The sequence below is a fragment of the Lampris incognitus genome, chromosome 1 (assembly GCF_029633865.1).
Source record: "Lampris incognitus isolate fLamInc1 chromosome 1, fLamInc1.hap2, whole genome shotgun sequence".
In the NCBI taxonomy this organism is placed as follows: domain Eukaryota; kingdom Metazoa; phylum Chordata; class Actinopteri; order Lampriformes; family Lampridae; genus Lampris; species Lampris incognitus.
The window spans coordinates 144067311-144089551 of NC_079211.1; the positions used below are offsets into that span (position 1 = coordinate 144067311).

General features: G+C 46.2%; 1 protein-coding gene across 1 annotated transcript in view; it reads left to right on the forward strand.

Moving 5' to 3' along the window:
- The window catches only part of mvb12bb (multivesicular body subunit 12Bb), a 42000-nt gene that overhangs the window by 14147 nt on the left and 5612 nt on the right, over window positions 1–22241 (forward strand). Inside the window, exons 5-9 of the mRNA XM_056294313.1 lie at window positions 1114–1243; window positions 1767–1880; window positions 8276–8343; window positions 19195–19250; window positions 20383–20442. Of these exons, the coding sequence (XP_056150288.1) occupies window positions 1114–1243; window positions 1767–1880; window positions 8276–8343; window positions 19195–19250; window positions 20383–20442 (428 nt within the window). The remainder of the gene's footprint in view (window positions 1–1113; window positions 1244–1766; window positions 1881–8275; window positions 8344–19194; window positions 19251–20382; window positions 20443–22241) is intronic.

The window sequence follows — 22241 nt, forward strand, 5'->3', positions numbered from 1 at the left end:
GAGTGCTGTGTATTTCCCCCTCACTTTCCACGCCTTGGAAATGTAATAATATTTTGGTGTGGGGAGTGAGGACAGCTTGTTTATTATTTTTATTATCATTGCATTTGCACTGCACTTTCTAGTGCTGCTTGGAAAATAAATGAGAGAGGCACAGATGCACTATATAGGAGAAAGCATGGCACTTTTTTCGTTTTTTTTTTTTTGCCAGAATATAGAAAAGAGATTATGTTTTGTTTGGTTATGGTAATTTGATGTTTTATTACTTCATGTGGATCCATGTTTAATGTATAGATCTGACATTATGTATGAGATTCTATCTGGAATATCCAGTTTAAATCCCCGTTGAGCACTATAACTGATGGAGGGCTTACTTGCTTCTGTAATTTTAACTACTAAAATGATGAAAGGTATAATAATACAAGATCATTTTGTAGCTTATAGCATCCAGCCCGTTTTGTCTGAACACAGCAAGTCTCCTTGGAAGTGATATTTCTTTATCTGTCATTCTGACACTTGTAACTAAATAGGACAGAAATTGTAACTGGGATTTGGGAATATGCATCATTCTTAGAAGCTAAAAAAAAAAAATATGTCAATGACTTTTAGTTTTAAATGAAGAGCTAATTTGAGTTTTTTTTTCATTTTTTATTTTTTTTTATTAATAGACCTGATTATGGCGGCACGGTGGCTCAGTGGTTAGCGTGGTTGCCTCACAGCAAGAAGGTTCTGGGTTCAAACCCCCGGGGTAGTCCAACCTTGGGGGTCGTCCTCTGGGTGGAGTTTGCATGTTCTCCCCGTGTCTGCCTGGGTTTCCTCCGGGTGCTCCGATTTCCTCCCACAGTCCAAAGACATGTAGGTCAGGTGAATCAGCCGTACTAAACTGTCCCTAGGTGTGAATGTGTGTGTGTGTGTGTGTCGGTCGGCCCTGTGATGGCCTAGCGGCCTGTCCGGGGTGTCTCCCTGCCTACCACCCAATGACTGCTGGGATAGGCTCCAGCATCCCCACGACCCCGATTGGGATAAGTGGCTTGGATAATGGATGGATGGACCTGATCATGCCTTTTGTCTCTTTCCTACCCAACGCCCTGCTATGCTCTGTCTCTGCATCATCAGGAGAGCCTGCGATGAGGAAGAGGAGGCTATGTGTGAAGCTCTGTCCTGGTGCAGCTGCCAAGACTGCTGTCGTCGACATTCAGATAACTGGGAAGTCCAAGCATCATCTTGTCAACTACACTTGTATCGGGTGAGCTGTTTGGTCGTGGAAATGAATAGATTAATCTCCCGGCGTCTAATTTTTATCAAACAACCTTGACTGGACACATCATCCTGGTCGGTGCTTTAAGGATGTTACAAGTGTCCCCTGGTTTGCATGATCTCTGATAAGCAGTACTACTATCATCTGTAAACAAGTGTTTTTTTACGGGAATTTTGCCGTTTTGAATTTAAAAAAAGAAACTTGATGCAGACAGCAAATGTCGAATAAAATCCCAAGAATTCACAATGGATGTTTGTACACTCGGTTGTGGTTGTACGTTTGCTATGAAGAAATGGAACAAGTTGCGGTGGAAATGCATATGCCAAATACAAGAAATCAAATGTGAGCAGAATTTAATCACACGATCAGCTGTTTCTTAACCATAAGTGGTCCTCCTTAATTTGCATGATTTATTCTGTGACACCTAATTATTCACTTGAAGTTTATTCAAAAGTTGGTTGGAATCATAACTACTGCTAGCAGCGTCATAAGTTAATTTGTCTTTTTACAGTGAGCTGAACAGTTTGGAAATATGGTATCGAATGGGAGATGCCCTCCAGATACAGCAGTCATTGCAGAGACTGTCCATTACAGCTGTCATTGAAACACCGCCCAACACAGCAAGGTAATGTCAAATAACATCGCCCCACAATATTCTGTTTTCTTTTTCTCTTTTTCTTTCTTTCTTTCTAACACATACTCTTGTGCCCCCATGATGGCACATATGACAATGAAGATGCAGACGATTGCTCAGACTTGGGGTGTTTGGCATAAGCGTGGTGGCTGGACAGAGAGGTAACACGGGTACACTGTAGAGATGGGATAACTAGGCAGAAGGCTCCAAAGAAGAACATGGGTTCAACGAGGGCTAAACTCCTGCTATTTGTGGTGTGTCCCGTGAGGCAGAGGCAGGTCGCTCTCCGACTGCAGTGACAGGACTATTGCACGGTGCAGACAGGGGGGAAGAGATGTAGCCCGGAGAGGGAGAGACAGCTGCGGAGGAAGGGAGGAGCGCTTCCAGAGCTCCGCCACGCCGGAGTGTCCCCTACCCCTCAGCTGCTCCGTCTTCCTCCACCCCGAGGCCCAGTCAGAACAAGCAGGCCTTTGTACCGGGTCCAGATCAAACAGCTCAATTATTTATCGCGACCAAGAGCTGGGGATTTCCACAGCAAATTGTAAATAAACAATTGAGACTCCTTAGGAGTGGCAACGCTGTGGAACAGGGACGCTTGGCGTGGGCACCGGGTGGGTCGCCAGCTTCTAGCGCTACCTTTTGCCACGCAGTGCCGAGCTGAGTGAAAACCATTTCACGGCAGAGGCCAGAGTGGGTGAACGCCAATAGGAGTATTCAGCACTGAGCCACTATTCAAACGGCGAGTGGAAAACGGTAAGCGGGAGGAGACAGGAGTAAAACGATCCGCTAGTTAATCAGTCAGTGAGCCCCAAAAAAATGTAAGCTCAAAGTAAAAACTCGAGCCATTTGAAGTAATGCTGGAGTTTTGTGAATGGTCCATACTTTGCCAGTAGATGGTCAGTAATCTTTGATGTGTTGAGATGACGGGGAGCGCTGTGGCCGCACGCCGCCTTGCAACTGTTAACCAGTAATCCTCACTTCTTTTGAAGCCCACTTTCAAGTTGGTTGGGCATTGAGGGTTGAATAAATTGCACCTCGAAGCAACCCACACCCCTTCCTGATGCCTGCTGAGATCACAGGCTCCTGTTTTTGTATTAACATTAAAATTCATGCCGCGGTGTTACAGTCTTCTTTTTTAGTGTATTTCCATCCATTACGCGTGGCCACGTAAGGACAGGACCGTGGGTAGATGAAGCCTCTGCCGGTTTAGACAGTACGTGCCACGTCTTTTTGCTATTTATCTTTTGCAGCTGGCAACTTTGCTGTGTAGCGATACATACTTTAGACAACCACGTAGCCCCGACGTTTGGTTTTTTTTTATTTATTTTTTTTAAAGTCACAGTTTAGAGGTGTTTGACTGTGATTTATGAGCAGTTAGTCACTTATTGCTTAAATAAAATCAGTTGTACGCAATGTTGCCGTCTTTCTAGCATCACTCTGCTGTACTTATTCATATTCAGCATGCGAACCCCCCACCCCCCTCCACATCTACTTGGGGCTATCTCAACTTTATGGCCTTTGGAGAATAGCACCTCTTAAATTTAAGTGCCCTTTACAGTCAGTGGAAAAATATGTTTTAAATATAGTCAATAATGTGTAAATTTTTAATGACCCTTATAATTTTGAAAGCCGTGGTGAACTCACTCAAATGTTGCCTGAGGCAACAAGAGCTTGTTAGACTTGTGTATGTACCATCACAAACCACCAATTTGGGTTTTTCAGCAATATGGAGCTGCAATATATTTACTAGGTGTTGCATAGAGGTTAGCTGTTCTTGGTTTGTGTGTAATATAAACTGCACTTGAATCCACATTAATCCACAGATTAATCAACAGATCCGCAGATTTTTTTGTCGTTGTTTATTTCGCAGCCATCGCTTTTTATTATACTTTATTAACTTTTACTGTTGTCAGACAAAAAATAAACTCTTAAGCACAGGGGAGCTCACACAGCTCATAGGCCTACATGACTGTGGAACCAGCAGCACGGTGGTCCAGTGGTTAGCACTGTTGCCTCACAGCAAGAAGGTCCTAGGTTCGAAACCCGGGCCGTCCCAGGTCCTTTCTATGTGGAGTTTGCATGTTCTTCCCGTGTCTGCGTGGGTTTACTCCGGGTGCTCCGGTTTCCTCCCACCATCAAAAAGATATGCATGTTGGGCGTCCGGGTAGCATAGCGGTCTATTCTGTTGCCTACCAACATGGGGCTCGCCAGTTCGAATCCCCGTGTTACCTCCGGCTTCATCAGGTGTCCCTACAGACACAGTTGGCCATGTCTGTGGATGGGAAGCCAGATATGGCCTCCTCTGGCCGGCCGAGGTGTCTGTGTGTGTGTGTGTGTGGGGGGGGGGGGGGACTGGGGAGAATAGCGTGATCCTCCCACGGGCTACGTCCCCCTGGCGAAACTCCTCACTGTCAGTTGAAAAGAAGTAGCTGGCGACTCCACATGTATCAGAGGAGGCATGTGGTAGTTTGCAGCCCTCCTGGTTGGCTCGGAAGAGTGGGGTAATTGGCCGGATATGACTGGGGAGAAAAAGGGGGGGGGGTCCAAAAAAAAAAACCATACACTTTAGGGTTAATGTTCCTGTCTGTGTCCCTGAGCAAGGCAATGGAAAGAAGAACGGGAGTTGGCCCCCGGGTGCTGCAGCTGCCCACTGCTGCTGTGCAATAGGATGGATTAAATGCAGAAGACAAATTTCACTGTAACCACAAAAAAAAAACACAACAACAACTGTACAATGACAGAAATAAAGTGTCTTTCTTTCGTTCAAATATCAGATGAAAATGAAGAATGCTGTGACTATGTCTTCATGCATGCTCAATAATCCAGCTCAGAAAATCATGATATGACTATGCTATGACTATGTTTTTTGTTATAAGCTCCAGCCGACGCACTATTTTGAGCTGCTAGGCTAAAGCTGCTAGCATGGATAGGTGTGAAGGGACGTCAAAACGCCTTCGTGCCTTTAACGCTAATGGCCTTTTATCGGGTTTGTCAAAAGTATTTCAGCCAGCTATATTATTCCAATTTGATTCATGGCTTCAGCCCGGTGTCAACCTCTTTCTTCCTGTCACAGAAGACGGTATCGCAACTTCTTAATTTTATAATGTGAAGACACCGTGCCATCCGTTCCAGCCGTTTTAATATGTCCACTGTAGCACCACCCTTACTTCTCTGGCCAACACTGCCATTTGTTCTGCTGATAAAACTGTCATTGCTGAGGCTGATATCTGACCTCTACACTGACTGGGAGCATAAATTAGCCTTGTCCTAATATTGCACCGTCTTTCCCCTCCCGCAGAATCAAGGTTTTTGACATTTCTCTTAGAATAATAGCCTATTGTACACAAAGACTCTTTTTAAATCAAGACGTCTAATGATAAAAATGTCGCGGCCAAGTGTCTTTTTCCATTGCATAACTGGTCTAGAAAGTCATCATTGTCAAGACTGGCACGCGCACCAATACATGTTATATTGCCCTGTCTCCTCCTTTTGATGCCCCGTGCAGCTTTGCAGCTCTGCCGTGGTACTCGCGTGCGCCCCCGTTGCTCGCTGGTTACCCAGCACTTCCTGCCGCACCACCAACCGTTGAGAGGGAACGAGATGCCGTGACTGTCAGCGTGCCGCGTGACACGTCTGACGTCTTAGAAAGGAATCGTAATTTTTTAGTGCACCCATTCATTATGTTGTTGTTTTCCGAGGAGCCGCCGAAGTGTCTCGGATGGAGCGAAGGGTTGCGGAGCGCCGTCACAAATGATAGGATGATCGACTGAGATCTGATGGGCGCCGACTGTTCAAAAAGAAGAAAAAAAAAAATTGGCACCGAATTCAAAGATAGTCTTTTCAATATCTGACACGGAGCTTAAAGGAAGATAATGATGGGTGAGGAAGCAGGTTGTACAAAGCAGAGCTGCTGGCACACAGAGGAAGGTGTGGAGCTGTTGTCATGGGAGAGGCTGGATGTGTGTCAAAACAAGCACTCCCAACTCTCTCTGTTGCAAGTGTGGCTCCTCGGTGATGTTACTCGTTCTCGTCTTGCCTCTGCACTCTACCACTTGTCTACACTGTCGTGCACAGAGGGTTTTATATCCATCTTTATGCTCACCATTTTTTGGTTATCTAACTTTATTCCCTTATTTGACACGTGAAAGAACCCCGCACGGGACAGGAAAGTCTGCAGATGCGCAAGTGATGTCATCCTTGGTGCCGAGGCTTGCATAGCTGCAGGAATGTGATTTTAACTCGCGCAAATTTCTCGGGACCCACAAGACTCTTGATCCGAGTTGTAATTACTTAAATCTTTTAGGCCATGTTCCCAGTTTTACAGTAATTTGATGAGGAACTGCGCCGTAATTGAATATTCAAATTAGGAGTATGGCTCCCCTTGCCCGAAATGAGGATTAATTGTTGTCAAAACTCCAGTGGCCGACGTAATATGAGCCCAACCACTGTTGTTGATTAGCAACGCACTCGCCGTGTTTTTGTTTGAAGAATTAGGTCTCTAATTGATTTGCCATATGTTACCCTCACCAGTGCACCTTAAATTGTATTTAGAAATCAACAGATTTGGATTGAGACAGTTTTCCGTGGAAAACAGACGGGCATGGCAACCTGAGAGGTTGTGTTAGAGGCTCTCAGCAGTGGGAATCAACCTTCACAAAGGTAAAAGAAGTCCGCGCCGGATGTGGCAATCGTTCCCCGCAAGATTGATGCCAACCTTTTAAAAATTCACCATTGGTCTGGATTTAACATGACCAAATGCTGATGTAAATGAGGAGGGGGGAAAAGTCAGCCCTTTCACTGCAAATAAATCTGAGTTGCGGGCTCCAGCTCATAAAAACCACAATCTGTCAAGGGTCTTGTTTTATTGCCCTTGATGGAAATTATTGCATTTATTTATCTCGTCCAAAGAGATGGGGACTGTGGAAGCTACAACTCTCACACACGGTACCATCACACCCAGAATACGCAGGTCTACCATTACTCTTGCAATGTAGGAATTTATATTTTTGCCCCCTCCCCATCCCGACCCCTCTATCCGCCACCTTGCGAGCTAAAGTTGATCATGGTAGCCATAAACAAAGCAAATAAACTGCACAAGTGCACAAAACATGCTTTGTTGCTTGTGACTTAAGACCGCGTCATATATTTCCCCCCAAAAGTCGGAAAGTTTATGATCTTATTCAACTTTTTTCTGTTACGTTGACAGCAAACCCTCATGGCACTATGAACAAAACTGTTCTCAGGGGCGTCCGGGTGGCGTGGCGGTCTATTCTGTTGCCCGCCAACATGGGGATCTCCGGTTCGAATCCCCGTGTCACCGCTGGCTTGGTCGGGCGTCCCTACAGACACAGTTGGTCGTGTCTGCGGGTGGGAAGCCGGATGTGGGTGCACTAGCGCCTCCTCTGGTCGGTCGGGGCGCCTGTTCGGGGGGGAATAGCGTGATCCTCCCACATGTTACGTCCCCCTGGTGAAACTCCTCACCGTCAGGAGAAAAAAAGCTGCTGGCGACTCCACATGTATTGGAGGAGGCATGTGGTAGTCTGCAGCCCTCCCCGGATCGGCAGAGAGGGTGGAGCAGCAACCGGGACGGCTCGGAAGAGTGGGGTAATTGGCCGGATACAATTGGGGAGAAAAGGGGGAGGAAATCCCCCCCCCACACGAAAAAACTGTACTCATTAAAGTGACGCTGTCATGTACCACGCTTTGTATCACCATTGTTAAAAAAAAGTACTTTATATTGTAATTTTGGCGCTGACTTTACCTTCAAAGAATCCTGCATAATGCATCTCTCCTGCAGCTGTGAATTATTTTTATTTGTTTATTTATTTATTTTATTTTTGCGCTCGCTGTGGATTTATTGATCCGTGGGGGTGAGTCACAGGGTGTAATTCATGATAGCTTGATTGATGAGGATTTCAATCTTATATGGTTTGTTAACTTCGGCTGCACACAAAGTGCACTCCATGCTGTTTTCTGTAATACAAGGCTGTGGAGTGGTAAAAACAGACTTTTCCTTGAATAATAGGATTTCTGCACTTCCTCCAGAATTAACATAACCCCTTCTCCCGGCCACCATTAAACTTTCATGTCGCTTCTTCACATTCCGCCCTTTCAGCGGTGGATTCTGCTCTATTTAGTCTGGATGCAGATTAGAGCATCCTTGACAACGGTCCCCTGATGGTTGATGGGATATTGATGTAATTTTTATTCCTGTGGCAGACCTCTTTTAAGACACGTATGTGTCACATGGCTTTCACAACAACAACAACAAAAATTCAGTTTCTTAACGTTTAATGGATGGCCTATATTACTGTATATTGTCCTTCAACATTTTGTCAGTTGCCCAGATTGTCCATTTGGTTATTGCTTTGTTTTCTTTTCACCAGTCCCAACATAAGGACCACCAGCAGACCTGATTATGAGAACCAGAACAGCGGTGTCTACACCATGTCAGGTAAACTGTCTTTCATTTGGCTCACCGCCATACCCAAACTCCTCCGCTTCGGTGGTTATAGCCATGTAGCAGTTCACCTCAATTCTGTTTTACTTTAAGTAGACTTTAAGATGCGGCATGACAGCGCAGTGGTTAGCGCGGTCGCCTCACAGCAAGAAGGTCCTGGGTTCGAGCCCCAGGGTAGTCAAACCTTGGGAGGTCGTCCCGGGTCATCCTCTGTGTGGAGTTTGCATGTTCTCCCCGTGTCTGCGTGGGTTTCCTCCCGGTGCTCCGGTTTCCTCCCACAGTCCAAAGACATGTAGGTCAGGTGAATTGGCTGTACTGAATTGTCCCTGTGTGTGTATGTGTGTGTGTCTGTTGGCCCTGTGATGGACTGGCGGCCTGTCCAGGGTGTCTCCCCGCCTGCCTCCCAATGACTGCTGGGATAGGCTCCAGCATCCCCACGACCCTGAGAGCAGGATAAGCGGCTCAGATAATGGATGGATGGATGGATGGATGGATGGACTTTAAGATACTTAAAACCACTGACACGTGTTTGTGTGCATGTATGTGTATACTATAAGAGGCTGTTGGGTCTTTGGTAACATTAATTTCTGCAGAAATAATTACGTGCATTCTGCATTATAACAACATGCATTGCGCTGCATGCCTCCGCAGACTGTTTAATCTCCACCTGCATGTAGACACGGCTCCGCTGGTACATGATCTACAAACGCTCCATGTCTAGATTTCCTCACTTGATCGGTGCAGAGCAATGCTTATCTGAGTGAACGCAGCCTCCCAGAGGAGCTCCGCATTACACTCAAGAGAACATTTAACAGCTGTCAGAGATGATTCATTACACGCCATGCTTACATTTTGCACTGTACGCGGGACGGACCCATAATCCCCCTTTTTTCTTTTACGAGTGAAAATTCAAACACAATACTCGACTAAAACGGGGAGAGGCCAATTCATGTGGAAGCGGGACTCAGCTCGTAGGGCCTGGGCCGTGCAGTCGGATGGCGGAGACAGTCTGGTCTGCAGAGAGAGAGACAGAGAGAGAGAGAGAGAGGGCTCCAGACGAGGTGAGCCAGCTTTTATCCAGCTGGAGAGAGACACCATGTGGTGAGGATTCCTCCTGCTCCCCCAGCCGAGGCACACCCAAGCCATACAGCCAGTTATCCCCGTTAGACCCGACCCCCTCCATAGTCACATCCTGTCATCTGCAACTGTTATCAAACGCTAATAAACACTAGCAGGGCTTTGTTTTAATGATGTGGGCACACTTACTATGGGCATTTGTAAATTCAGATTCCACCATGAATTTAAATTCCCACCAAAATTGGGGCTTTTCCGCCGCTCTTTACTCTTCTCACCACCATTGTAAAAATATTAATGGGCTTGATTAGCGGTCGTTGGATGCGGTCTGTGTTTTACTGTGATCGCCGTACACGTTAGCACACGGCAGAATGGCGTGCGGCGTTTAGCATCTGATCCCTCTGTTGGGACGGCGTTTGAGTGACAGTGAAGAACGTCTCCTCCGTGCAGATACAGTACGCTGCCCGCAATCATCATTTACTGCCAGAGGCTCGTCCTCCGTAATCGCAATAAAAATTCCGGTTTCCTCCGCCCATTTATCAATCGCCCCCGATTGGAAGAAAAGGGGAACGAGCTAACCTTCAATAGAGTTCTCCTGAAAAGGCTTCCTGCTTCATTGACTGAGGCATTGTGCTTATCAACCCCGCCGCCCCCGCGCTGCGACCGTGAGAGGACGTGAGCCCCCGTCATTAACAGTACGCTGGCCTGCGGACCAAGTGTGAGGTCGCAGTCGACAGCCTATTTGTGTTAATTGTTAGCTTGGTGGTGGTGCCCTTGTGTTTGTGTGAATTTGCGTGTTGAGTGTGTGTGCGGGCCGGCGCGTTTGTGTGTGTGTGGGGGGGGGGGGGTTGACAGCTGGCCAGGTTCGAGTTGGTCTAAAACCATGTGCGCTCTGTCAGGGTTGTACAGGCGCCTTCTTTAGGAGTGATGAATTGCCTGCTTTCTTGATTAAACCCTCCGTCACTTTCCAACAAAACAAAAACCCCAACACACACACACACACACACACACACACAAAACAAAAAGAGGAGAGAGGAGGAGAGGTAACATGTCTGGGAAATCTGTCATCAGCAGTCACATCATGTACAGATGTGATGCGCAGGCGCTTTGACATTTATTACCAGAATATTAAAAACTAATTCGCATTTATTTGGCGGGCCTCTCTCACTTGACAGTTCAAGCTCATTTGAAAAGTTATGAAGTTTTCACAACAGGGGCAAACCTTTTTTTTTCTTCTTCTTCTTCTTTTTTCCTTGTTTGATTGACGTCACGGTTTTTGCCAATTAGGCTTATTACACACACACTGACAGCGGCGCAGATTATCCTAAAATGTGAAACGTGATCCAAAAAAACAACAACAACTTGGAATGTGCCTCAAAACGCATCGCGTCGACAAAAATGAATTAATTTTAAGATTTTTTTTCTCCTTCTTCCGACGCCGGCGGGTAATAGATTGAAGGTGCGAGGTGGGAGTCTGTTGCCTCGCGGTCTCTCTTCGTTATTACCCGGGGACCGGGCGCGCAGCGTTCGGCGGACGCCCTCCCGATTAAAAAAAAAAAAAAAAAAAAAAAGGTAAACCTAATAAAAAGTAATACATTTACATATCTATCGCATTAATCAAAAATAAATCCTGACATTGGCCCCCGATCTAACGTAATATGAAGAGCAATTATTTCCTTATCCATTAGACGAACTTCAATTAACAGGCGCGCGACAGTTCAACCTTTACTGAGGGAGGGGACGAGAAAGACCGGCAAAAAAAAAAAAAGAAGAAGACTCGAAATGAACTCGGGTTCGCAAAATCTCTTGGCGGGATGACAACGATTTCTTTTTTGATATCCGGGAAACAATATCAGAGCTCTTATTAAAACTATGTGCATCTGCTTTTAATTTGCTGCAAATAATTGGAAAATGCAACGGAGCTTTCCAATTAAAGCAGCACTTTATGCCGTTTAATAATACCCTCATAATATTATAGCTTATGAAATGACAGGTGAGTCGGCGTATGAATAAAACATAAAGCCCCATAATAAGAGACAGAAAAAAAAAAGGAAAAAAACGAGACAGTTGTTGGGGGGCTTTTAAATGCTCGACATAATTTGCATATATTAATCTCCCCCTTTTCAGCCTTATCGAGTATTCCACTGTATTTGAAGTTAAAATAGTCGTGACAGGCAGGGGTATGCTTCGCTTTTCCAAGGATTTATTACTTGTATAATTCTGGATCTTTAATAAGCCAATATGACTGATCCTCTGAGTTCTGTGGAATTTGGTTAATTGTTCCAGATGGTGCTCGCTGATTATGCAAAATTACTTTCTTTTTCTCCTCTTCCCCCCCCCCCCCCACCCCCACCCCCCGCCCCCAACTACACCATTTTTTGATTGACTAACACGGAGAAAAAAGATTATTTTTGGCCCAGCACTTTCATTAAGAGGCTTCTCATCAGGTTTCAAACAAAAGTTCCATCTTATCTCCCTGTGTAGTTCTGGGCTAGGCCGTGCGGAAGGGAGGAGATCAGTCGACTCTTATCTCCCGCCGTGATGGATCTCAACCGCTTCTGCGCCGCGAGGGCTATATTTTAGAATAACACGATTCTTTAGGCTGAGGGATTAAAAAACACAATCTGTGGATAGTGACACAAAAGTTATTATTACTCTGTGTCGTTGTCCTTCTCTTTTCTCTCTCTCTCTCGCTTCTTCCCCGCCCCCCCACGCCACCGCCCTCTCTCTCTTTTTGTGCAAGGGGTTGATGAAATTACGAAGCATTGCGATTGGTCCTACTCTCGCAGCTTAGGTTCAGTCGACGACTCACTTTGCGTTCTGTTTTACATCAGCTGAATTGCGCTGAATGAATCATTTATGGAAATGTTATGGGGGGGGGGTTACAGCCGAGCTTTCAGTGTAGGCGGGGGGGGGGGGTATGAGTTCGGCGAAATTGATCTTGACGTCTGAAGTAACGCTAGAGCTCGGCGCAAGACATTAAAGACGCGTTCTGAAAACCGACATTTTCCTTCTTCGTTCCTGTGGTCAGCGTGAAACCAGGACCGAGAGGGAGGGTCACCACAGCAGTGTATTTACAAACATGCATGCATGCATGTGTATTTACGTGCACACACACACATGCATGCACACAAATATGCACACACACACACACATATGCACTCACACACACACATGCATGCACACACACTCACTCACTCACACTCAGTCACACACACATCAATAAATTGCTTACGACTGGGGAAAACATTTGTGTTATTCAGGTTATAAATTTATTCGTGATGACATCATCTACAAAGACCAATGGCTCACACACACAGTTTGTATCCTGATGTCAGGTTTTTTTGTGTTTACTTTATCAAAATCAAAGAATTGCAAGGTTCGTGCACGTCCTGTATGTACCACCACAGTCCATAAACGCTCTCGAACGACCAAATGAATAACAGCAAACATTTGTGCGAAGCCTTGGAAAGTTGTGTCTTGCTTGTGTAATAGAAGCCAACTATAACACTTAACTGCACAGATTGTGCGATGGTGGATTCCACCATGTTTATGTCCCAGTTAGCATTTTCATGTTGGAGCCATAACGGCATTTTCTACATGGGCCGTGAAGCTCGTAGGGAGTTTTGGATGTCTGTTCCAGTCAAACCAAGCGACTTTCATCGGCGCTGCATTTGCAGGCCAGACCGGACTCTGGAGTCCCCTCCCTCATTGGTTTTTATCCGTCCCTGAGATGGAAGCAGTGCTCCATTAGTTTCAGTGTCCAAACGTGGACAGACTCAATGGATGGGCCTGTCACAGTTCCCTCATTTGCCCCATGTACAGCAGGGTTTGTTATCATACATCTAATTAGAACTTGATAAAAAATATTTCACAAAAAATCCAGTCATTAAATATAGTTTAAGGAGATTTATGGTCAAATATGCCTTAAAGATCTTTTAATGGCTCTGCTGACTTGTTAAGTTTGTAATTAATGATCTTCTAATACGTACTGTGGTGTGATTTAGAAAGCACAATGAGATTCTGGGAATGAAGTCGTTTTGGAAAAGGGCATATGGGGCTCCCAGAAGCTATATTAAATAGTTCTGCTCAGACTAGTTTGCTAAGAGCCATGAAGTCTGCTGTGGAAAAGTTCAAACAGATCAGCCTCTTTACAAAAATGAGGCCATTTCTGTGTTAGTGAGCCAAGCAAATGGAATGGAATGATTAAGAAATTGTGATTCCTCTGTGATTGGACAAGTCTCAATTTGTCAGTGCAATAAAGCCTCGGGCTTACTTTATTTCCATTGTGCAGATCATTGTAGCAAAGTTTTATTTAAGCAATGGAAACTCCCCTTTTTGCCAAAATCTTCAAATCCATGTATGTTCTGACATAACTTAAAGAATACAGTTTGAATCAGACTGTAAATGCATTATACTGATTACGGTCGCCTGTTTCATCAAGAGAGTAATGGTGTCCTTATTAGCATAATTAATGACAAATGGCAGCGTGGCATTGGTGGATTGGTTCTGGGAGATGATAAATTGGTGGATGCCCAGGTTAGTGGCTGCCAAAGAGGCCTCTTTGGCTGTCATCCCTCCTGCTTCCGCTCTGGCACAGTTCATTATTCACCATGTGAGGTGCCACTTTACATTGCCTGGTACTGTGAGCATGGAGAACTTAATAATGCCACCCACAACTACCCATGGCCTGCTGTTTTACCCACAGTCCAGAGGGCAAGTAGCTCAGAGAGGGCTCGGGGTGTTGGGGGTAGCAGGGCAGCATGGGAATCATCTCCTACAGCTGCACTGATCAAAACAGATCACATGTCAGTCACTTCTTCAGGGGAGCCAGGGCCATATGACCCAGTCTCCAGCGTTGGAGAGTGTTTCTTGTTAGGATTTCTGGGGCTTGCCACATCCCTCGCATCATTACGGGTTAGTTTGCCCACAGAACCGCTAATTAAGAGGGGATTTGTGTAATTGTGCCTTCTGCTGTGTCCCATCCGGCACATGCAATTTACTGTCAGCTCTCTGCCAGCATTTACACTTGTCCAGAGAGGCGTACCCCATTTATACACACACATTCTGCACCACATTTTACCAGCAGCCACAGCTGGGGATCAATGCCAATGCCATGGCGATGTCTTAAAAGACACTGTGCTGCTGATTAAAGTATGATTGTCCATTTAATTTTATGAAGGCTCTAAATAGTTACCCTCCCGAATGTTTCTACCTGTAGTTCTCAAACACTAACAGCGTTATATGTGCTCCTTTTGGACGATCATTGTGTTGCACATGGTGCCGTTTCTTTTATTATACCATATGACACCAAGTTCAAGATATTTTTCTCCAGCTACAGTATTGAATACCTCTCTCTACATAACTAACCTGTAGGTTCAGTGTAGTATCCATCTTATCTGTGGGGCGTTGATCACTCATACCGGAGAAGTTATTACAAACGTGCGCGCCTCCTCAAAGTGTTTTCTGAAAAAGCAGGAGTGTTTGTGGCCAACTCGCTGTTGGTGCTGCTGGCTCTGCCCACTTTCTGGAAGAATGATGAACCAGCATCCGGCTGGGACTGCCTCCTGGCTCTCTACCCACAACCAGATTTCAAGGACCGCTTGTCACAGATGGAAAAAATAAGTGGGTCATTCTACATCAGCTTGCCATTTGAAATCCTTGCGGTAAAAGCAGTGCAATGTTAATATTGATGAATTTGCGATATAACAAAACAATTTGGTGACATGAAAGATAAGATTGAATGCACCTGTTTTTAGTTATTATTTCAAAAATGTTTGTCCTGGGTTTTATGTTTATACAAATGGCTGAATTTTCATTATGGGGGTTTATTATTGCTTGATTATTACTTTTTGTCAGGCCAAATTACAAAAAGTAATTGCTTTTTTTTAAAAATCCCCTTTCAAAGCAAGTAAAGGCTAAGTTTACAGATAATAACCGAGCCCCCCCCCTTAAATCCTTTTGTTTTCTTTTCTTAGTGTTTAATAGCCTTACGCAGCTTGTCGGGTATCCTAAAGCAACTAACGGCAAGCTAGTACTGGCATTAAGAAGTAATTTGAGATTTTCTTCAGTATTTTAATGTCCGTTATTCCATATATTCAAGACGAGAATGTTTGGTATTTTTGTGTGATGTACCTTCATGTCTTCACAAGTTGTCAGGAAAACTGCGAGAAGCTAAGCTTTTGTAAGCTAATGCTAACGCTAACACTAATTTTAACGCTAACCCTAACCCTGTCAGGGAAATGACTCCAAAAGCAGAAAAGTAAATAAAAACGCTAACCTTAAATCCTAGATTTTACTGCATGGTCTATTTTATCGTTTTCGTAGTGCCGATTAAACTCGCAATAAACATTTTTTTCTTTACTTTAGAAAAAAAAAAGTTGCACTTCCACTTTTTCAAGTAAGATTTTCAGTATTTTTAAGAATTATTTTTTTCCCCCCTCAAACTTCAATGTTCTGTCTAGAGGGCTTGAGAGAGGGGGTAGAAGATAAAAGAAAAGGAATGGGTTTCATAGAGCCATAGTCATTAAAAGAATCTGAAAATAGCAACTCGCTATCATCTGTTCTCATAGCACGGGTCAGGAGCTCTGACACCTCCAAAATTCCTCCTGTCAGGGTAGGGGGCCATTTGTATTCTCTCTCATTAGGCAATTTGACTAATGACCTGCCGCGGCTGCAGAGCTACTGAGGGACCCAGAGCCTCGCACCCTCTCTCTTGCAGCAGCCTGAACACACACCCTCTATTGGAATGGCACAGATGGCATGCCCGGGCGACAAAATAAACTACAATATGTCTCCGAGATGCTGTCAGGGATGGGCACTATTTCTCATGTCAGAGTGGGGCTAAGGGCTGTGAGTGGGCATAGGGGGTCCTCCTCCAGCTCTCTGTTCATCTACTCGCCATTATCCGGCGGGTTGACAGAGAGGAGGTCTGCGTCAAGAATAGCATTTTTCAGGGTCTGCATAAAGAATCCTTCTCAAATTTCGAGTCACACCGACAGGAGGAGTATCGCGTATGTGCAGTGTCAAGCCCAGCTGAACCAGGAGGCACCCAATTGTTTTGTGTCAAAAAAAAAATATTAAATTTGAGGGAAAGATAATTAGGTTTTTTTTTGTTGTTTTAATTGCTCATTATGTCTTGTTATTTCTTATTTAATGACGTATTACGATAGAAATCGGCCCAGTTACTCGCAGTTATGAGATTTGTTAGAACCATTACTCTGACTGTATGTGACTTTCAGGCGTGAGACAGATTCACCCGAGTAATCGCAGTAGACAGAGATCAATGCAATTCTGCTGAATTAGTGAAGTGTAAAATAAAAGTTCATCAACATTCCTAAGGTGTTACTCTTGAGTTGTGGTTCAGGTAATATGGGGTATGCTCGATCACCCACGCACATTTTTCCATCCGTCAATGTCGGAGCACAACGGTGTGTGTCTGTGTGTGTCTGTGTGTGTGTGTGTGTGTGTGTCTGTGTGCATGCGTGCTCGCAGTGTGCCCCAGTGTGTGTACGCCTGGGCCCTGGAAATGCAATGTATGGTTGAGAGTGGGGCTGCTAAAGTCCTGGGTGACAGTGCATCCAACAATGGAAGAGTGAGGGATTAGTGCTCAGCCCAGCATACAAGGGAGCCCTTCCCGCCCTGAAACAGCCATTCATCTGTGCCTTGGGGCTGGAGATGACAATGCAGCCATTGCTCATTGCACCTGACGGAGCCATTAATAAGGCAATGATCCACACGGGGCCCGTGCTGACTCCGTTCTTTACACTATCATCACTCAAGCCGCGGGGTCCTTCTTACTTAACGCCACCTCTGTGCTCACCGCCATCATCATCACCATCATCATCATCATCACCATCATTATCTTAATATTCAGTGCGTTCAGATACTACAACTACCGAATAAGTATCAGATTTTCCGTGGCCCGGTACACTTCGGAGTTTGAATTAACATTCCGTGCCGGAGTTCCGGCGGAGTACATTGGCGTTCCAAGTCGGGAAAACTGGACGTGTATTGCTTGTGGTCTTTGCTGCTCCGGAGTCTCCTGTGATACGGTCCTCAGATGCAGTAGTCCTCTGAAACTCAGCTTTTTGCTGAGATGGAAGAAGGCATCTCTGGTAGAGATGGTTTTGTAGCGCAAAATGAGACCCGATTTTAGATGTAATCCTTGAACAGAAAAGGAACCCCCTGGTCTTCAACTCGATACGTTCATCTAGTTGTGCCACACAGGTGTTGCCATTGCCGAAATTCCCTCCTTCCATTCCTGGCTATTGATTTAAATGTATTCTCCTTTACTACCGCTGTGCTTGGTGTTGGTGCTCCCAGCGGCACAGAAGAACATGTTCGTTCAACTGTTTTTATGGCCTTAAACAAGCCATCATACCCTCTCAATCACCCCCGCTGTTCGAGATAGCCTCCTATCCAGAGCCGCTGCCAAAGTTTGCTGTCAAGGCAGGGTCACTGAGCGGCCCCCGGGTGAGTGGATGCAGGGAACCGGGGCTAAACTTCCAGTCCTGCCCGTTCCCTGAAGCTACGGTCTCACTGTAGGACCTGCTGTTTTTTTGGGAGCCAGGAAACTGAATAAGAACAATATGTCTTTCTCTGCTCGTAATGCCGAGGGTCACTTTCTGATGACAATTACTACATTGTAATGCACTGTGCGGAAAGTTCGCAGCCGCGGATCTGCGTAATTGCCCAAAGTAAAGCCACTCGCATCTGAGTCGAAATGAACGTTATGTAAAAATGTCCTGGTTTTAAATATCGCTGTGAAGTGGAGAAGTCTTTTAAAAGGGTGTCAGTTCCAAAAATGATGACTCATGAACAGTTTGGCTTACATTTACGAGTTTCTCTTCCTGTGCCAGCGGCCTGATGGACTCTGGATTATGGAGCACCGAGTCGGAGCCCCCGGCCTCTCGATATTCGGGGCCGCTGTCGAAGCCAACAGCGGCAAATGTTGTGCCTCCGGATTTGGAGCTGTCCAACGGTGCCGAGCAGCTGTGGTTTTTCCCCTTCAGCCTCGAAATGCGAGGCTTTGTGTCTCTTGTCACCCCGTGTTAATTTGGGCCCTGATGTATTTTATAAACAAAGGGCTGCTACTCTGCCTGACAGTCGTGACACCTTGATTCCAGTGCAGGATGCATGCAGTACAGGGTTACACCATTAATAATCAACTGGCATCCATCACACCGTTTTAACCACGATCATTATGATAAAGGGCATACACTTAATTACAGGCCTGCTTAATTATAGCTCTGTTGAAGCTCGTTTGTTTGGTCAAATGCTAATTATACCACCACGCTCCTGGCAAGTCCTCATTTCAATCCACTTTTTTTTTCCTTTTTTTTTTTTTTGCGCCGTGCTGAAAAGTGCGGCTTATTTTCATGCAAATGCGATATCCGGTGAGCGTTTTGTCTCCCTTCTCCCCGCTTTCTCTGTGCAAGAGTGAGCGTGTCTTTTGTTTCGGAGGTGAACATCTCTCAGACAAGACAGAATCAGGAATAATCAAGAGTAATTAAACTGGAAAAGGGGTGGGAAGGGTTGGGTGAAGGAGCGGGAGGAGGCGCTCAGACGCAGCAGAGAATAAAAAGCCTTTCATCTCCCCCTCCGTAGCGGAGGGAAGGGGGAGGGATTAGGAGGACAACGGCTGAGGCTGATAGCTCTGCTCTCTTACTCGGCAACATTTAGTCCTGTTCAAATGCATACGATGGAGAATACAACTCATTTCACTGTGTACTCACGGCTCACCGTTTCTTTTCTCTCACCTCTTTACAGCAATGGATGACGTGCCCTTTTTGTTGTCTGAGAAGTTTTATGACACAGAGGAAAAGGTAATGTTTATTGGAGCTATTAACATACTGCAAAAGTACAGTTTTCCTATGCATCCTATATGAATATGGTCACATTCTGGCTCCTCCATGAGGCCCGTTCTACTCACATTCTTGCAGAATTCGCTCCAGTGATAGTTAAGCAACTCCTTTTCTCACAGTATGAAGCCCGTACTCCTCTCTACAGGTCATGAACTACAATCAGACCCCCTCCACACCACAGCGCCTCTCCTCTCCTCTCCCTTCCTCTCATCTCCCGTCCTCTCCTCTCCTCTACCCTCATCTCCTCTCCTCTTGTCTCTTCTCTTCTCCTCTCCTCTCCTCTCCTCTACCCTCATCTCCTCTTATCTCGTTTCCTCTCGCCTCATCTCCTCTCCTCTACCCTCGTCTCCTCTCCTCTCATCTCATCTCATCTGATCTCCTCCTCTCCTCTACCCTCGTTTCCTCTCGTCTCATCTCATCTCCTCTCCTCTCCCCTTGTCTCCTCTCCTCTCCCCTTGTCTCCTCTCGTCTCGTCTCCTCTCCTCGTCTCGTTTCGTCTCCTCTCCTCCCCTCCCCTCCCCTCTCCTCTCCTCTCCCCTTGTCTCCTCTCCCCCCTCTCCTCATCTCCTCTCCTCTACCCTCGTCTCCTCTCCTCTCATCTCATCTCATCTGATCTCCTCCTCTCCTCTACCCTCGTTTCCTCTCGTCTCATCTCATCTCCTCTCCTCTCCCCTTGTCTCCTCTCCTCTCCCCTTGTCTCCTCTCGTCTCGTCTCGTCTCCTCTCCTCGTCTCGTTTCGTCTCCTCTCCTCCCCTCCCCTCCCCTCTCCTCTCCTCTCCCCTTGTCTCCTCTCCCCCCTCTCCTCTCCTCCTCTCCTCTCCTCTCCTCTCCCCTCATCTCCTCCCCTCTCCTCTCCTCTCCTGTCCTCCAGTGCAGACTGAGTGATGAATGTGAGCAGTCAGGCAGAGCTGGCTCAATGCAGTCCGTTTGGCTGGCTGGCGGCAGTTGTCACTATAGCCCCGTTTGTGTTGCCACAGAGAAGGGAGGGATTAAAGATTTTAAGCATGCTTACTTAGCCATGAGCCTAACCGCCATGTTTCTTGTCTTTTTCTTTTTCTTTTTTTTCTTCTCCTCTCTCTGCTTTTGATTTCAGATGCAGCGAGTCAATTTAATGGGCATTACGATCAAATCCCTGGCAGAGATCGAGGAGGAAGTGAGTAGGGGCTGCAACGCTCGGCTGCCACTGACGCCACTGGCCCAGAATGCAAAGCAAACGGTCTTGGGGTTGTAATTAAGTGTCTGAGACAGCGAGGCCCTGTTGGCTCCACTAAGCCCCAATTGAATAAAAGCATGGCCAGGCTAGGCAGCCATTCTCTCTTAAAAGCTCCGTCTCCTGTTCCAAAACACTTGACTTTTATCCCCCAATTGTTCCGTCCAACAGCTCAATCCGACGTCCCCCCCGAGTGCCTCGCGTCCGTCCGAGCGCCGCGGATGAACCCGGCGAACACGTTGAACACGTACACATTCTGTTTATCAAACTTCTTTGGGGGTTTCAGTCGGATCAGCGACGTTGAGAGACGGGCGACCACGCAGCGTTTACACAGAGGAAGTAAAAGCACTTGTAGTACTGCAGTGTTGTGATGCACCTCTGCAGGTACTCCTGAGAAGAGAGTAATCTGTACCGCGTCTGCTTTATCAGAACGAGCTGGCGGGTTTGGGAGAGCGAAAGGAGAAGTCAGACTGAGTATGTGAGTACGTGTGTGTGTGTGTGTGTGCACGTGCATTAAAGAGAGCGACCCCTCCCCCCCCTCTCATTAGCACAGTATCTTGGTATCAGAACTGCCAGGAAGTGACAGACCACCGCAGAAGAACAGGTGCTGTTGGGTTTGAGATGTGTGTTACAGAGCAAACGCTCCCTCATCAAACTGTGTGTCTGTTCTGCCTCTGTCTTCCGTCACACACTCGCCACATCACACCCAGTCGCCATCTTGTCATACGGTCATCCAAACGAAGTTCTTTGTCAGCTCAGGTATTAATGATATGTTCACGTTTGTGTGTGTGTTTACGTCTGTGTGTCAATGTATGTGTGTGTGTGTGTGTGTGTACGGGCGTCCAGTGCGGCGGTTTCAGCCAGGCGGTCCATCCAACACGATCTCCTCTCCCCCGTCTTTCCTTCCCTCCGCCCTCTTCTCTCTTCTTCTCCTTTTCTCCGCCTCCTCCTCCTCCTCCTCCCCCCTCTCCCGCCGCTCCTCTCCTTCCTCTTCCCTCCTTGTCTCGGAGAGTGTGATTAGCAGCAGGACACATGGCGAGCTGAGCTGGGGAAGGGAAGGGAAGGGCACGAGAAATCATTAATTACTGCAGAGCCAGAGCTGATGAAGTAAATGTGAGATAGTGTAGCACGCTGGATTTAGTGAAGTGGACGACAGCACAAGATTAATGGCGGGGGTCTGCCTGATGAGGATGAAGTCACAGCTTAGCTTGATAATTAGTTTCCAAGTGGAAGCATCCCTCACTATTGTGTTATTTTTACTTATCTTATTATTGTCCCGCGGCGGTATCTCTCTAGATCCGGGGGAAATATAGTCGGTGGTATTTTTACGGACACGCGGGACATCAGAACTGTTGTTTATCATAAACAATGCACACCTCGCCTGCCTCATGCTAAACAGGCTGCCCCTTTGGTTTGTGTGTGTGTGTGTGTGTGTGTGTGTGTGTGTGTGTGTGTGTGTGTGTGTGTGTTTAGTCAGCATTACAGTATGAAGCTAACATTCACTGTGGTCTTTCCAGTAGATAAGTCCAAATATACAGATTTATACTTGTTTACCGACATATTTACTGACTTGTTTTGCTGCAGGAGGAGGGAGGCTGTGGTTTGTCGTCTATGGGACAAAGTGCGTTACTGTGAGAATGAAGTGTGGAAACCCTTCACAAGAAGCTGCTCTCCTCTTTTGTGTTCGCTGTTGTCCAGAAGATGTCACTGTCTGTGCCGTTCCTTGTCTGGCCTTCTTTTTT